At 31.6% G+C, this 16514-nt stretch overlaps 1 protein-coding gene across 1 annotated transcript in view; it reads right to left on the bottom strand.

Moving 5' to 3' along the window:
* The window catches only part of LOC132948114 (paired box protein Pax-5), a 78801-nt gene extending 64010 nt beyond the window's left edge, over window positions 1–14791 (bottom strand). Inside the window, exons 1-3 of the mRNA XM_061018434.1 lie at window positions 14120–14791; window positions 1540–1695; window positions 1044–1097 (exon numbers count right to left, since the gene is read on the bottom strand). Coding sequence (XP_060874417.1) covers window positions 1044–1097; window positions 1540–1666 — 181 coding nt within the window. The 5' untranslated portion in view covers window positions 1667–1695; window positions 14120–14791. The remainder of the gene's footprint in view (window positions 1–1043; window positions 1098–1539; window positions 1696–14119) is intronic.
* Window positions 14792–16514: the final 1723 nt, after the last annotated feature.

The raw sequence follows: 16514 nt of genomic DNA on the forward strand, positions 1-16514 counted from the left end.
TATTTACCATTTTACCCGATTATGTACCTATTAGCTATTTAGTATGTTATATTTTAACAATTTACCAATTTTTTATTACCATCACGCCGTCTGACGTCGGTAACGGTCTCTGACGATGTTCATAAGTAAGGACGACACCTGTTGTCCAACTCCATCCCATATGCTACATGCGAATTAATCGAGTCGTGTCTAGTCCATCACATACGGACACACACACACACACACACACACACTCCAGGGCGTACACGGTATTTCCATTATATTATGCTACAATATTCCAACATTTCCAACACGGCGTGTGTAAAATCATATAATATATTGTTTAAAAAATAGATATGTGTATTGTGTAGGTATACACATACGAACATACGCGGCGGCGGCGACGACAATTTATCGGCCGCCTTTTATATTATTTTATACGTGAACGTAGGTCTATAGACTGCGGTATAATATTATATATATTATATTATTATAATATATGTTTCGCGCGTGCCTCCTTCACCCGGCTATATTACATTAGTCGTGATCGACCGGATCGATCACCGCCCGGCCCGGAGATTACGATTGGATTGTATTATTATTATACGATAGGTATTATACACAGGTACAATACTATTATAATATACGCTATTATTTTTAACTTTAAACGGCAAGAATCATAGGGTTCCGTGGCTATATCCCGACTCGTGGGACTGTTAAAAGTTATATTGTACATATAGGTATAATACACAACAAAATTAATATATTTCGGAGTAGATTGCTAACTTTATTGCAAACTAAGTCATATAAGTACTTTTGTAGTAAATTATATTATAAGGTGGGGGCACGCGTGAACATCTATAAATGTGTACATTTTTATTTATTTTTTGATTTCGTGTTGTCAGTCTAGTACCCCTTCCCCGAATATATAAGTTCCTGGACTGTGAAATGCGTAATAAAATATATAATAGCATCACGAGCTACGCAACGAACCCAGAACAGTATTAAATTATACGCAAGAATATTCGACCGATTTATTTACGATGTTTTATTTTTGCACTTACCTTCTTGTGAAAAACCGTTGACGCTGCTACTGCTGCTAATGTTTCCCGATCCCACTGAAAAAAAAAACAAAAATCCACAAGAAGTTTATGTTTCATAAGTCATAACCTATTCACGGTTTGTATATACATGCATCGCTTCAGCTTTACCCTAAATCCGGTTTCAAAAATAGTATCTGTTGACTAACTTTTGAGTCAAGTGTAAAATATTTTATCTAGGTATGCCTAATTACCCGAATAGCTAGTTAGTTTATACCCCTACAGTATTTACGTAACTCAATAATAGTTAAAGCTGCAACATATTATATCATATAGGATTCGTGACACAACGACGAGTGACGAGTGGACCAATTTAATTTGTATTAGGTAGGTATATAATTGTTTTATACGAAATAATAATCAATGATTATTGATAGTAATAATATAATTATTAGATTGGTTATGATTTTAGTACGTATTATAAATTATAATATATTATACAATGTATATTTCTACTTACCATCGTCGTGGTGCATCTGCTGTTGTGTCTGATGCATAAGACCTTGCGAGTGCATCTGATGTTGTGGCATATTATGAGGGTGCAAGGAGCCCCCATGGTGCCCCAAACCCAGCTCCATCCCAATCATAATCCCTTCCACGGTGTCATTCACCTCGTCTGAAAAACATAATTACACGTTGATTAAATTCTGCCAAGAAAAGTACAATGAAATGCATAGGATTACTGATAATTATATTTTATACAATGGTAACACCTAATGATGGTATACATAGCTGAGTTATTACAGAAATATTGTTATTAAAAATATTTGTTCGTCACATGCGTATAGATATATTTTTATACAATATTTCTAAATTATTTTTCTTATTTCTCTAGTATAACTTCTATAGTTATTGGTATTTACTTCTTTTTATTTGTAATAATTCGTTTTATGTTTCAAAATTAAACGTAAGTTTAGATAATGTATAATAATATTATAGACAAATAAAAACTAATCTTATTCAATTTTTTTATGCGTGTTTTACTAACATTTTTTTATTTACCTAATTATTCAGTTTTAGTTTACGACTTTATGTGGATATTTATATTGTATGAGTAATATAATACGTAAATAAAATATGCAAAGAACTTTGGGCCGATGCAAATAGTTTAAACTGACGTTTGACGGCAGTCTTTTACCGTAGAGGTTACTCCGAACCCTCGAGGTGTTTAAGATTTTTGCTTTGTCATCGTGTCATTACAATCATTACACAAACGGTCAATAGTTTTCGCTATCCCGGTGGCCTGCCGCGCTCGTTGACAGTCTGCTACGCTCTTATTTGTTCTTTGGCTCATACCGTGGTATACACACATATAGTACATAAGCACGTATGACGTATCTTATATTTTAACTCTTAGGTTTTTTTTTCAGATCAATTTTGTAACAACGCGAAGACAACATAAAATTATTTCTACTATTGCATTTACTAAATTTTTGTAGTTTTTGGTATTTTTATTATTATTATTTAGGTTGCCAACACTCTCTCACAAATACGACGTTTAATGGTTATATGCGTTATAGGTTGGTAGGTATGGATAGGTAGGTATACACATTTATAGCATATTATAATATACCTTTTTTTTTATCGGGATAGGATATATATTATATTATTGTAACGACCGCGTTTATGTAAATGTCCCGAGTCGTGCGGATAAGTACACTGCAAAAGAAACGAAAAAGTGTGAAAATTGAAGCTCGTGATGACGCTAGCGGTCAACCACTGTGGGGTGTCATCTCTGCGGCGTGCGCGTGTGCGTATAAATCTCGATCACGCGGGTCCGGTCAGAATCGTGGCTTGATATTCTTCCATTGCACCGGGTCATCTCGCGTTGTGTGTGTTTGATAACACGAAACCAACATGAAGGAATGAGAACAGAAAAAAAAACAAGGGAAAAAAATGAAGAAATGAGGTAAAAAATAATATAAAATAAAAGAAGAAAATAAGAGAAGAAAAAATTCCCGTGAAGCTACGCGGATCGGACCCGTTATGCTCACGTGTGTCACTGCACGAATGCAGACTCCAGTGACAATCAGTTCGTGGATATCTCTCAATAAAATTATCTCAATACGAAAAGCTTATTCAAGCGTCTCTTCGAATATATACATGTATACATGTAGGTATAACACATTCGCAGAGGAAATTCGTTATCGAACTGCTGTAAGAATAAGGATAATATTGGGCGTACCTATATTCATTTATAATATATTATTATTAATTTTGTTATAAAATGTCCATAATTTGTTAAGAGTATGAATAAGTGAGACGTATAATTCTATTAAATAATATCATGGCACTTGCTATCTAATTAAAACGTCAAACGAATCGTCTGGGCGATTTAAATACCTAGGGAATTTCAACGTTTTTATTGTTATGAGTTCACCGCTCAATGAGTAGGGGGGAATCATGGACGTATACCATATTATCTACTTCAGTACAATATATAATATAGTCCGAAATTATATTTTCATGCGCGCTATCATTTCGCGTTGGCATTTTGTTCACGTGCCTCATATAAATCGGGTTTTATCTACCGCGCGATGTATAAATTATAATAGGTTACACAAATAACGAAAACAAATGTACGAGGGCGGCGCGGTGAGCGTGTGTCCGGCGTGCCAGACGAGCCGGTGCGATCTATATAAATAATAATAATAATAATAATAATATTTCTATAATGTAATACCGCTAAATAAGAGGAGGAGGCGAAACGGTCGGCGATCGTCGTCGGCGTTAAAGAACGCCGATCGCGGTCGCGGAGACACGCGCTCGCTCGCGAGATTATAATAATATATATAGGACATAGGTACAGTAATAACAACAACGCTCAGAGTACAGTTTGAGTTTGATTTGTCCACGAGATGCGTCCGGTAGAACCGCCTTAATGCGTGCACGTTGTATATCATATTCATTCTTCAGCTATATACCTCTATATTAATATACCTACATATATACTATAATATCTACTAAGGTTGATACTTATAACTATTGTTGTTGTTGTTTTTATTATTATTATAATTATGACGTGTGTTTTATTATTTCGATAAGGTGTTATAGGAGTGGGCGGCGTGTTATTTGTGCGTGAAAACCCGCGGAGCATTCGACAGGTGCCGAGGTGTGAGCGTGCAGAAATATATTGTATTATAATTCTTATCATCGCTACAGACGATTTTACTACTGGACTATTATACGAACGACGTGTTTAATCGATTCGATGGCACAGCTCTGCAGGTTGCAAGACGGTCTGAACCCTATATAACATACGAAAGTCCGGCGGCCTATTTGTCACGACGGCTGGGCCCGTGCACCGCGAGTATATGGCTATTATCGTATTATATATTATATTATATACGAGTACATAATAATATAATAGTATACGATGTGCCGCACATAGGCACTTATGTATATATTATATATATATATGTGATATGATACGTTACGCGGCTCAACAGTTGACTTTCAAAGACTTTTTTTTCGTTTTTTTTTCACGTGCCGCGTATATATAGGTATATAAGCACACATTGCAACCATATAATATTACGATACAGTAATAATAATATTATCATGACCACTCGCGTGTTGTAAAACCGCGTTGACATTATACATTCACATAGACAGAAGAATAGAAATTTAACCTCATTTTTTTTTTATTTAACCGCTTTATCAATCATGAAATCGGAATAATATTTGCGTTTTTCTGTGCAAAGAGGGGAAAAAAATTAAGAGAACGACGGCAAAGTGAAATAAATCATTGCTTTCGCGGAGTAAACTCGGATGAACCGACGACGGCGTGGTACATAATATATATTATGTGCGTAAAAAAAAACAATGTAACGCGTGCACGCGCAGCGCAAGTCGCGTTCCTACCTTATAATAAATCGTTGTCGAAGTAAACGTCTCGGCGAAAGGCCGGCTGTTTATACGTCGGTCGCCGATGACGATTCTATTCCCATATATACAAACACCTAGGTATATATTATATATTATATTATATTGTAAATAATTGTAATATTGCAGTATTTGTTTACATTTTAGACGAAAACATCGTTAGTATCAAAGGTGTAATATTAATACGATGTAACTACAATGATATTATTATGATGCAGCCAAAAACTATTCTCGGTAATACATAATAATAATTTTATATATTTCAGACTTTATAAGTAATATATTATAGTCATTATTATACTTTAAGAGTACTGCTATATATATGTATAATCTATTGACTTAGCGCGTGTCCACAGCTGCGTGACCGTATAATAATAATAATAATAATAATAATATAACTTTTCGACGTGCGCGGGACTGCGGGAGTTTATAATCGCTTATACACATGAGTATACGATGTATATACTATCTTAACGAAATACATAAGTATGCAATATATTGGTAAACCTCTATGTACATGCGCAAACACTTCGGCGTGTTGTACGCGTTTGACGCAATACAGATGATGGCTTAAATTCGTGTAGGATAGTTTACCACAGCAGCTTATATTTATTGCCTATACCTCATATTATGATATATGAGAAAAGCGCGAAACAGTGAAATAGGCGCATTCCTAATAAACAAAATACTCAAAACGTATGCACACATTTATCTTGCTTCTTATATTATGGTGAACATATATTATTATATATATAGGTATTGAGTAAAATAATATTTATATAAGTCAAATTACACTTTATTTCGTGTAAAATGTCGTTTCTAGATTACATAAAATAATTAAATACACCTACTCCATATTAAATCGTTCACTTGATTTTCAACGCTATAACCATGAATAATATTTAAAAATAATTTATCGTCAAATTGGTCTATTTTAAATCATTTATAATAGTACCTACATTAAATATTAAGTATTGTTTTGGTTATGTAACATAGAATTCCTTTTGTTAGTTTTTAGATAAAATTGTATGTTATTATAGGTAACGACGTTTTGTAGAAAAAAAATGTAATATCGTAATTGGGGACTTGTTAACATAATGACATGAAATCAATTTAATACTGCATTGGCTTTCACGTACTTTTTAATGATGAACTTAAATAATAACGAATATATTTTTTAATGTAATAGAATAAGAATCTATATAAAATCCATTATATAGATTATTACAGAAAAATATAAACAATATTTTTGAACATTTATTTAATATTGAAAAAAAATATGGCACTTAGGACTTACGTAAACAGTAGTGATCAAGGTATTTTTTCAAAAAGAAAATATACATAACGATTTACAATACTAAGGATAATTTTGATAAATTATGGCAAAATTAAACCTTGTGATTTTCTATAGTTTCGCAAATGTGTATCTATTTTTTCTTAAGGACGCTCGGAATAAAAATTAGTTAATTTTGCATTAGAATAAAAAACGGTTATCCTTCATTTTCTTGCTTTACCATAAAGACTATTATAGCTGGTAATTGTACTCGGAAGTCGGGAGCTGTTTATTTCTGAACTAAACTATATAATAATATGAGTAGCTATATAATATTATATGATTATATTATTTTGTCACATAAAAAACATATACTATGAACAACTTAGCTAGGTAATAAATATTATATATAATCCATCTGTCGATGGCCCTACTAATTTCCTATACATTTTTACACATACTTCGATACTCGTAACTTGTATAAATTACAGTATTTTCTTAAGAAAGAATAAAGCAAACAATATTTCAGCCGTATTAATAAGAAAAAAAGAAAAAATGGGGTTTAAGGTTCGTTAAAACTAGAATAGATTTAACGAAAATTAATTGACTGTAATTTCTCCAAAATAATTTTTAAATATTATATAGTAAACTATTTTGTCAAGTTGTAATATTATTTTTTAACGTGATTTCGTTTAGGCGTATAGTATGAGATATATTGATAAAGTACCTATTTATCATATCATCATGCAAAATGTATACGGCTATAATAATTAATTATAGATACTCTTAAATTTTCTCGGGGTCAATAATTTAAATACGTTTTTCCCAGACCCCTGTTTCTGTTTCAGATTATAATATAATTTAGGAACAGTCACTAATTCAGGAAGGTCGATTCAATTATTTTACCAAACAGATAAATAAGAAAATCATTTATTAAATATATATTGTTAGTATTTTTTTTATTCAGAAGTCCTTGCGAAATTGTACGTGCGTGCGAGTATTTTTTGATAACAATCAATTTTTAAACTATAGAAAAGACGGTCAGTCAGCCTATAATATTACTAAGTAAATTGTATGATATTATTGTGATTAAAATAATTTATTTTATTAAATTAGATATTAGTACTACCAAAAGTTAAATTAATTTTGCTAAAAAAATTGCATTGAAAATGTTATTGTGTGTATAATGTATACTTATAATAATGTACTCTAAAAGTCTCAAGTACCCACGAATGATATTTTTAAATTACAACGAAATAACTAAGACCGCTATTCAGTATTCTTGGTTTAATACGTAATTTCGTCCAAATTTGAACTTAAAATGTCTGTATAAAATATCATTATTTACATATTTTTAAATTTTTAAATTTTTAAATAATTTTAAATGAAAAAAATCGCTCCACTTAGAATCTAAAACAAGTCTAAAAATATGCCTGTGATTTAAAATGTAATTTAAAAGGATCTTAATCCTCATTATTGTTTTCCCGTTACACTATGCACATTTCACTGCATATTGATTGGGCCTGAATAACTGAATTATGTAATTATCAAAAAAAAAAATATATATATTTTAGTGCCAACTATATAAAATGCATATCTTATTATACATTGACATTCCACTTGTTATCGAACGATCACCTATTACGGAAAGCTCAGACTACTTAGTTGGCAGGTGGGAATATTTAGTAGGTAGGTATACAATATGCGGTTTTAACAACACTCTGTGCTATTTATCTTTAATTCCTGCAGGCATCTAAGTACATATTATAGGTGGGTATAATACCTATCAAGGTTTTGTTTTATTCAAACGGAACGCGCATAAAACACATTCGCTTCTATAATACAACGTACTTATACATAAATATATATATTATATTTATTTGGTGCCACCCTCATTTCGTTACATTATATTATTATTATCATTATTATTATAATAACGCGCGAGTAATATACCTGCATCTATACATCACACACCATCGTGCACTGCAGAACCCTGTGACATCCGACGTGGCAGCAGTGGAAACGTCACAGACAATTAACGTCTATTGTGACTGCAACGTGTCTGCGTGCTGTTAGGGGTGGGCGAGGGTTTCCGTGGGGCTTAATAGTGACGGAAGAAATAACCCTGTGTGTACTGCAACACCTCTCGGTACAATATAATATCATGCGGCTGGTAATAAGGAATTTTCGGACGACAGATCATACTTTCAGTTTACCTATCCAATAATAGGTGTGACGCGTAATATAATACATAATATTATATACCTAGATAGCCATAGAGTAAAATCGATTTGGGGAAGTTTGAGTAGAGATCCAAAATTCAAAAATTATTCATACCAATCAAATATTATATCTACATAAGTACATAACTATATATCGTTATAATATTATTATATCATATCATATTAAATTATAATTTATAACAACCTGGCCCTGCTCCGACCCGTCGGTATTATTACGGCAATGAAGTAATAAGACTATATTATTAATATATTTTAGATTTCGTTATAAATTATTATATTATTATTATTTCACGTGACGATTTCCGCGATCTAAATAAAACGGTACGAGCGGCGTAAAGTAATAATGTAAATCGATAAATATATTATATAAAAAAAAATTTATCTCTGCAGTTACGAATGACCGGAAAAAGAACCGATGGTTACGCAATTAATTGGATTTTCCATCTGGGACGGGTTTCCACTGTTGGAAAATTTAATCTGCCACTTTCTCTTGAGGTTTTTTCTTGTTCATTTCCTTCTTATGTATAGGTTAGGTGTAGGTTTATATATTATATATACGCTTTTATTAAACACCTTTTTTCCAATCAACCGATTGTTTTTTTTTGTGGTTTTTCACTAGTTATTTTCTTCTTCCCCTTCATAAAATACACACGCACGCACACACTGCACATCGCCCATATATCAAACTTACTATACTTACGTTCCTGCTAATTCAATAAATACCTAGTTAAATAATTTTTTAGGATGAAATTGAATTTCCAAGTTATTAATATTTATTATTTTACAAAGAAAAACATTTTAGAAAAATGTTTAAACTAACGTTACAATATACCTATAAACCTATGATAAATGAGAAAATACAGATTTTCCTTTTTATTTTTCGTATAAAAAAATAGTATAATAATATAATATATAATACCTACACCTCTTTAATAAATATATCCATGGTATTAATAATTTTTGTGAAATCATTTAGGTACTTTTAATTATATTTTTGCTTGTATACGTAGGTACCTATATATTTTTTGATAATTATAAAAGTAATATTGAAAATGTTATAACTGTGTACAATAAATGTAACAATATGCATATGAAGTATCATTTAAAAAAATTTCGTCTTGTTATAACTATAGTCTATAGTTTTATGTTTCAAATTCGTTTCTAAAAAATCACATTTTAAAGACAAAATAAAAATAAAATGCAAATAAGGTATATAAATTACTTTTGTGAAATTATATTTATCTATTTATTTAGATTCATTTTCTTATAAAGAAATACTGTGGGCGACGGAGTGTCCGAGCAGACTAAGGGGTCGTTTGCGGCGCGCACCGACGCCGGTTCAAAACCTCGGCTTCGGGTGGCATTTTTCTTCGGGCAAATCACGGTGTCCGGAGAGAAATGTTGCCATCCCCCACTCGGGCATGGCAGATACCTACGGGTGCCCACTAAAAAATCTGCCTAACTAACAAATACACGTGTTTAAACCTACAATACCCTTCCCCACAGTTAAAAAACCACCCAATGGCCTAAGTTTCCGCGGGTTTTTTATAAAAAAAAAAGAAGAAATACTGTGCTTTATTGAGAAAAAGTCATGTGGAGGAGTACTGAGTAGGTTATTAAAAACAGTTACATACTTATCATATAAATAATAAAAATTAGCACTATACCGGTAACTACATAAAATTTAATTTCATAATATTCAATAAAAATAAATGAATACCCATACTATAGGTAGTAGGGACTAGATAAATAATTGATACTATATAAAAACAATTATCTAAACAATAATCTATTTATAATGAGTAGGTACCATCTAATATTAATAATGATTCAAAAAATGTTTGCTAATTTTCTCTACTAAAAACCAATTCTCTTAATATTGAGAAAAATATTCAAAATTTTTTTTGGTTTTTCAAAAATGATCAATAAACATTAAACTAATCTATAATAATATATAAATTAAAAATGTACACGTCTTTTGTATTTGAATAAGATTAAAAAAAAAAAAAATAATAATAAAAATTAAAATTAAACATAATTTCATGTAACATAAAATATAATATTATAATTTTTATGGTTACCTATATGTCTCAAAATTGAAAATTATAATAATAATTGAAAATAAAAAAAAATACTAAGCATTTTGTATTCAATTTTTCCCAATACTCTGAAGTATGCTAAAGAAGTTAAATTGTTCTTTAACTCATAAGAATTTCTCAAATATTTTATATAAACTATTTCCTGTCAACTCACTTGTGTTGAACGAATCGTCCACATGTTTTACTATTAAATAAAACTGCATATGCTATCCAGTAATGAAATATAATAAATAATAACCTTAACATCCGACTCCAAATTAATGAGTAATAACTATAATCTACAATAAATTTTAATATAAATCGTAAAGAGGGCATTTGATAGTTATTATGTTTAGTTGTGTTATGCAATCAATAGTTTATAAATTCGAGTTAAATCGAGTTTCTTGAAATAAATATTACTTTCGTAGTTTCGTGTATCTAATTTTAACAGTCAATCAATAGGCTCAGTATTATAACTGTAAAATTAAGATTAAATATTTTTTTAATTATACTAATATAATAAATTATAACATAGGTAAATAAATATTACCGTTTGTTAAAAATGTAAACTAAGTATACAACTCATAGTTTTTTTATAGATAAATAAACACATTTTTTTTTTTACAGATAAAAATACAAAAATCCCCAGAAAGAGCCTATAGCGTCAAAACACAACTATTCATGTTTTAAACACCAGAAATTATATTATATTTAATTCAAAAGTACCTATAACAACTCTAAAAACGTATGAAGGGACCTACTGTTTAAATGTATGTGATTTAATAATATTTTGATTTTACTCGTGAAAAACAAGTCACATTTTCGTCCGTTTTAGGTAGGTACTACCTAGTGATTTTGACTTGTGACTATAGTGTGATCACAAACACGTATAATATCTAAATCAAGTCTCGGGGAACAACTGCACTGCAGCGGACGCCGGCCGTCTGGGTGTTGTGTACAACGATTCACGGTAGCGCGCAATAATTATAGTGTTTATACTATATTGCTATACATAATACCTATGCCCATAGTGTTCATAATATAATATCATTAAAATATATTGTACAGACGTTGGGTGCGGGTGCGGCGCATAGACGTTTGACGGCGACGACTATGACTACGACTAGGGGACCCGTCATCAGCAGTATAACCCGTAATTATTATCGTTTTGTGTTGTCCTTGATGTCTGTGTGAGGCGCAATGTCAGCAGCTGCTGTTCGACTCTGATAACGACACAAAACTGTATACTCATGCACAATATACATATGTATAATGTATATATGTATAATAAATATTGTAATTTGTAAGTTCGGAGCAAAAAGGGTTGTGACGTGCTCGCTGAAATGTCAATGACTTCGTTGGAGGCCGATATATTAGGAATTTGTGCGAAAAAACGATTATACGAACTAGCGCAAGTTGAGCGCTTCTGCACTGTGCGCGCGCGTACGCAAAAAAATGCGTTGTCCACGATGTCTAGATAGTCATATTATTATTACTATATTGTGTAGCCAACTTGCCTATACCGAAAAGTTTGATCGCATTATCGCAATGACTTAAGTTTATACTGTGTGTGTCGTGAACATGTGTTTATATATATATATAGGTACCTCTGTAATTCTGTATATATTTTATATAATTTATGTATATTAATATATTATTTGTACCTATAGGATATAGCCATATAGGTAGTGGATGATATAATAATAATTATGTATATGTATATATAGAGTACATGTGATAGAAGAATGGTAATCGGCGGAAACGACAACAATAAACGTGAGGCCCGGTAAAGCTGGGCACCGACCTGTGGATTCACCCGCACGTCGTTTATTTGTCTGTCTGTTTGTTTTTTTTTTTTGCTTATCAAGAGCGTACGAACACAATGATTTTTACAAAACATAATTATGCATCACAAGCACAACACACGAAACTATAAAACATAGTCTGATATTGGAATTTTTAAAATAAAAGATTTAAAAAATATATGATTGTAAATATTATATTATAATATATTATATCCTATTATACTCTATGCTACTTCATTTTATAATACAATGAAATCTACCCTAACGGACACCTCTAAATAACGAACGTACTTTTGAGAAAAAACATCAATCTTTTTACAAAGTGAATACGCTGAAGTCTGCTTAGCGGACAACATTTCAGCACCAGAGTATCCGATGTTAATCATCTGTGCTTTCACTGTATCATTTAAAACTTATAGTCTTGGAAAATCTTTTTTGTGTGCCAAATCTAACTGTACTTCAATTTTTGAATTGTAATATTATATTGATTGTTTTTTTTTCCATCAAAACTTCATTCGCCTTTAAACTCCTTCTGTTTTTCTTTTTCATGATATAAAACTACCCTTAACCACCTTAAACTGATATAAATAAAATTATTCAGTTTTTTATCAATACTCAAACATGATTATTTAATTTTTTTAATGTTTGGTAATTGTATAATATTGTTATGTACTTAATTTATTTTGTTAGTATGATGCTTGCAAATATACATAACATGGATATTAATTATTATGTCATAATATAATAATAATCCTCAATCAGAATTTAAATGAAGAAGAAAACAATTTTATTGGATTTAAGTTAAAATTATAATTTTATTATAACTATAACCATTTTTTGGTTCAATATTACCACAAATAAAATGAAATATTAGTTAAAATAAAATGTTATAAATAATAGCTATTACCTATAGTCGTAAAATAAGGAATTTTAATGACAAATATTATCATGTAAGGAGGAAAATAAATAATCTGTGCTGAAAGATTTTGAACTGTTGCCTGTTGGTATTGCGTTGATTAAATAATATTTGTATTGCAGCAATGATGATAATTAAAATATATAACACTATATTAACTCCAAGGGAAAATATTCAGTTTTAGGCTTGTTTATTTATTTGTTTTTATTTTTATATGAAAACAACTCAGTGTCACGATAAACTTAATGATGTGACTATATATATAAATTATATATATAATATTTACGAATTATACAACGAATGACCGTGGGATATTATGAAAACGAGAGGAAAGGAAGTGTGTTTACGGCTAACTACTGTCGGAAAATATTGAAAACATGTGCACGCATGTGTGGTCAAGGAGATGTTATTTTTTCAAATTGTACTTGCACGTTGTACGTAATTTCAACAATAATATATTATTATATTGTATGCAGAGTTTAAGTTAATTATTAAAATATACCTATATTAGATATATTATAGGCTGAAACTTAGGTTTATTGTAAATTTTAATAAATATTATCGATATTGAATTTTAGTAGTTTGGTAAAAATAAAGTTAATATTTGTCGAAAAAAATAATATGCGAATATTTGCTATAAAATCTTGTTTGAAAAAATCGTTTCTGGCGTTCCCTTGCGTTAAAGTCACTTGGTTGGCGTGGTAGGTAATAATGACATAAATATTGTATCTTAAATATAATATAATTTTATTGGTTTTTACTTTTTATTATGGCATAAGTTCCATGGGTCGCGGGTAAGTGCATTATAATATAATATATAAGCAATATATAGTTACTTACCAAAAGCAGTGTGTCGAAGCGCGTTCCGGGGTAGGTCCTGTGTTCCGAAGCTGGAGTTATAGCTGATGATTACGCAAACGCACACTCTCGACGGATACGCTCACGAAATCGGTCGTGGCGACGAGGGTGATAATAATATTATATTATTGTATACAACTGACGAACACCACACGTCATATAAACGGTTAATGATACATATTGTATACTATGATATTATTATCGTGTTGACGGCGCGACACGGCGAAATCGACGATTTATGAATAATAATAAGAATGACGATTATGTTGACGATAAATTAATATATTCAATAATGATATTATAATATTATTGTTTAATTCGTACGGAATTAATATTCGAAATCCGGTCGAGTGGTCCGAAGGGCTGGAACGTCGATGCGCACGGGTGCGGAGAAGCAAACCGGGTGAGAAAAAAAAAATTACGATAAGTCAATCGAAGCACAAACACCGCACACGCACACACAACCGTTTTTACACACACCGGCGCGATCGCAAGCTCTCTATATGGTCTACCGATGGTGCGTCACGACCGTCGTCCGCCGTGCTCGCTGGTTAGGCACTGCTACTATGCGCGCGGAGGTACCGGTCTGTACTATGGTCCACTGGCAAACCAAACGCTCGGAACACCGTCTCCCCCGCCGCCGTCTCGCGGGCCGCACGCCATTGGCCCGGAGCCGGGGCCGCCCGCAACAGGTGCCACACGCGCGCACACACACACACGCTCTGGCGCGCGCATTTACCTGTCGGGTACACACGCACACGCGGCTACGCGTTGCCCCCCATCCCCCCTCCCACCCCATATCGTCGCTAATGCTTCTAGGGGGGAGGGGGGGGATTCGGTATAGGCGGGGGACGCGACGACGACGACGACTACTTTATTGCCGCCCGCGTCTTTTTAGTAATTTCCCGCCACAGAATAAGTTTCACCATAATAATAATAATAGTATATTTTATACGTCCTACCAGCCATCATATTCCGCACGCTACACAATGTTATATTATTATTATTATTGTACTTGCCATACGAGCACTGCAGAGCACATAATATTATTATTATACCTACATCACGCCCGGTGTACTCCGCGCCGTGGTCATCGTGCTGCAGCACTGCAAGTAATTCGCTCGACAACTATGACTAAGGCGCCGCCGACATAACTGAGTTATAATATATTATGATATATTATATAATAATATAGTATATGCCGCAGTGCAAGTATTATAATACCGTCTTTTTGCCTCTGTGTATAGGTATGTCAAATAATTATATAATATTACATAATATTACACGCTATATTTAAAATATTGTCTCTCGCTCTATATAGTATAATATTATTCACTTTAACGAGAATATAATATTACACTAGTTAATTACATTTTGGATTTTCGAAAAATATAACACGTACATGTCCATAGCCCCGTTCATCTAACTTTTCACGCACTTTTCAGTAAATATAACTACGATTATTTTTTTTTATTAAAACTGTAATATATAACTTATTCCCCCCCCCCCCCCCCCCCCACACACAGACACACACAAGTCTGAGAGTTTCCACAATGATGGGCCACCCTCTTCACGTGATTTCCATATTGTTATTAATCTTTGTTATCAAATTTACTTATTGTATATAATATATTAGATTGCAAAATATATAGGTACTAATTTGTTTAAATAAAAAAAAAAAAATAAAATAGGTTATTACATAGGCCTATCTTATTTTGATTCCCAAAAAATATATAAAATATTGTTACACTGTGCGAGTAGAATATTATAGCTCTATTGTTTTTCATAAATATTAAACAATAGCTCAACGTACATACTCAGTATTTAATTAACTTTGACTATTAGGTATATATATTAAATTCTTGTTTAAAGCATGCATATATTATTATATATATTTTTAATTTGGGTTTTGTTTGTTTGGATATACAACGTTGTGTGAATTACGCACTAATGGGGATTAAATATTATGTACCTGCTTATATATATTTTACATGAATATTAGTTAATTTTTAAAGCATATAGTATTTTTCAATTAAAAATCCGTGAAAAATTCGATTATTAAATCATTTCAACCATTTCATTCATTTTAACATTACTTTTGCACACAAATTATACAATATAAAATATAAATTATAATAGTATATTATATAATATCGATTTGTATAGGTACTTTCAACGATTCCAGAAAAGTTTAATAAATTGTTGTATTTACTGTTTTGTATGTAGGTACCCATTCAACAAAGTAAGTTAAATAAATCTCTAACATGAAACATTTTTAAGAGGTATAAATTTAAGTTACTATATTCCACATTAGCTAGGGTCTGAACCTGCAGCTTTCGTGCTGCAACGCATACAAGGTGTTTGAAATTTGATTTTT

Source organism: Metopolophium dirhodum, chromosome 7, assembly GCF_019925205.1.
Source record: "Metopolophium dirhodum isolate CAU chromosome 7, ASM1992520v1, whole genome shotgun sequence".
Taxonomy (NCBI): domain Eukaryota; kingdom Metazoa; phylum Arthropoda; class Insecta; order Hemiptera; family Aphididae; genus Metopolophium; species Metopolophium dirhodum.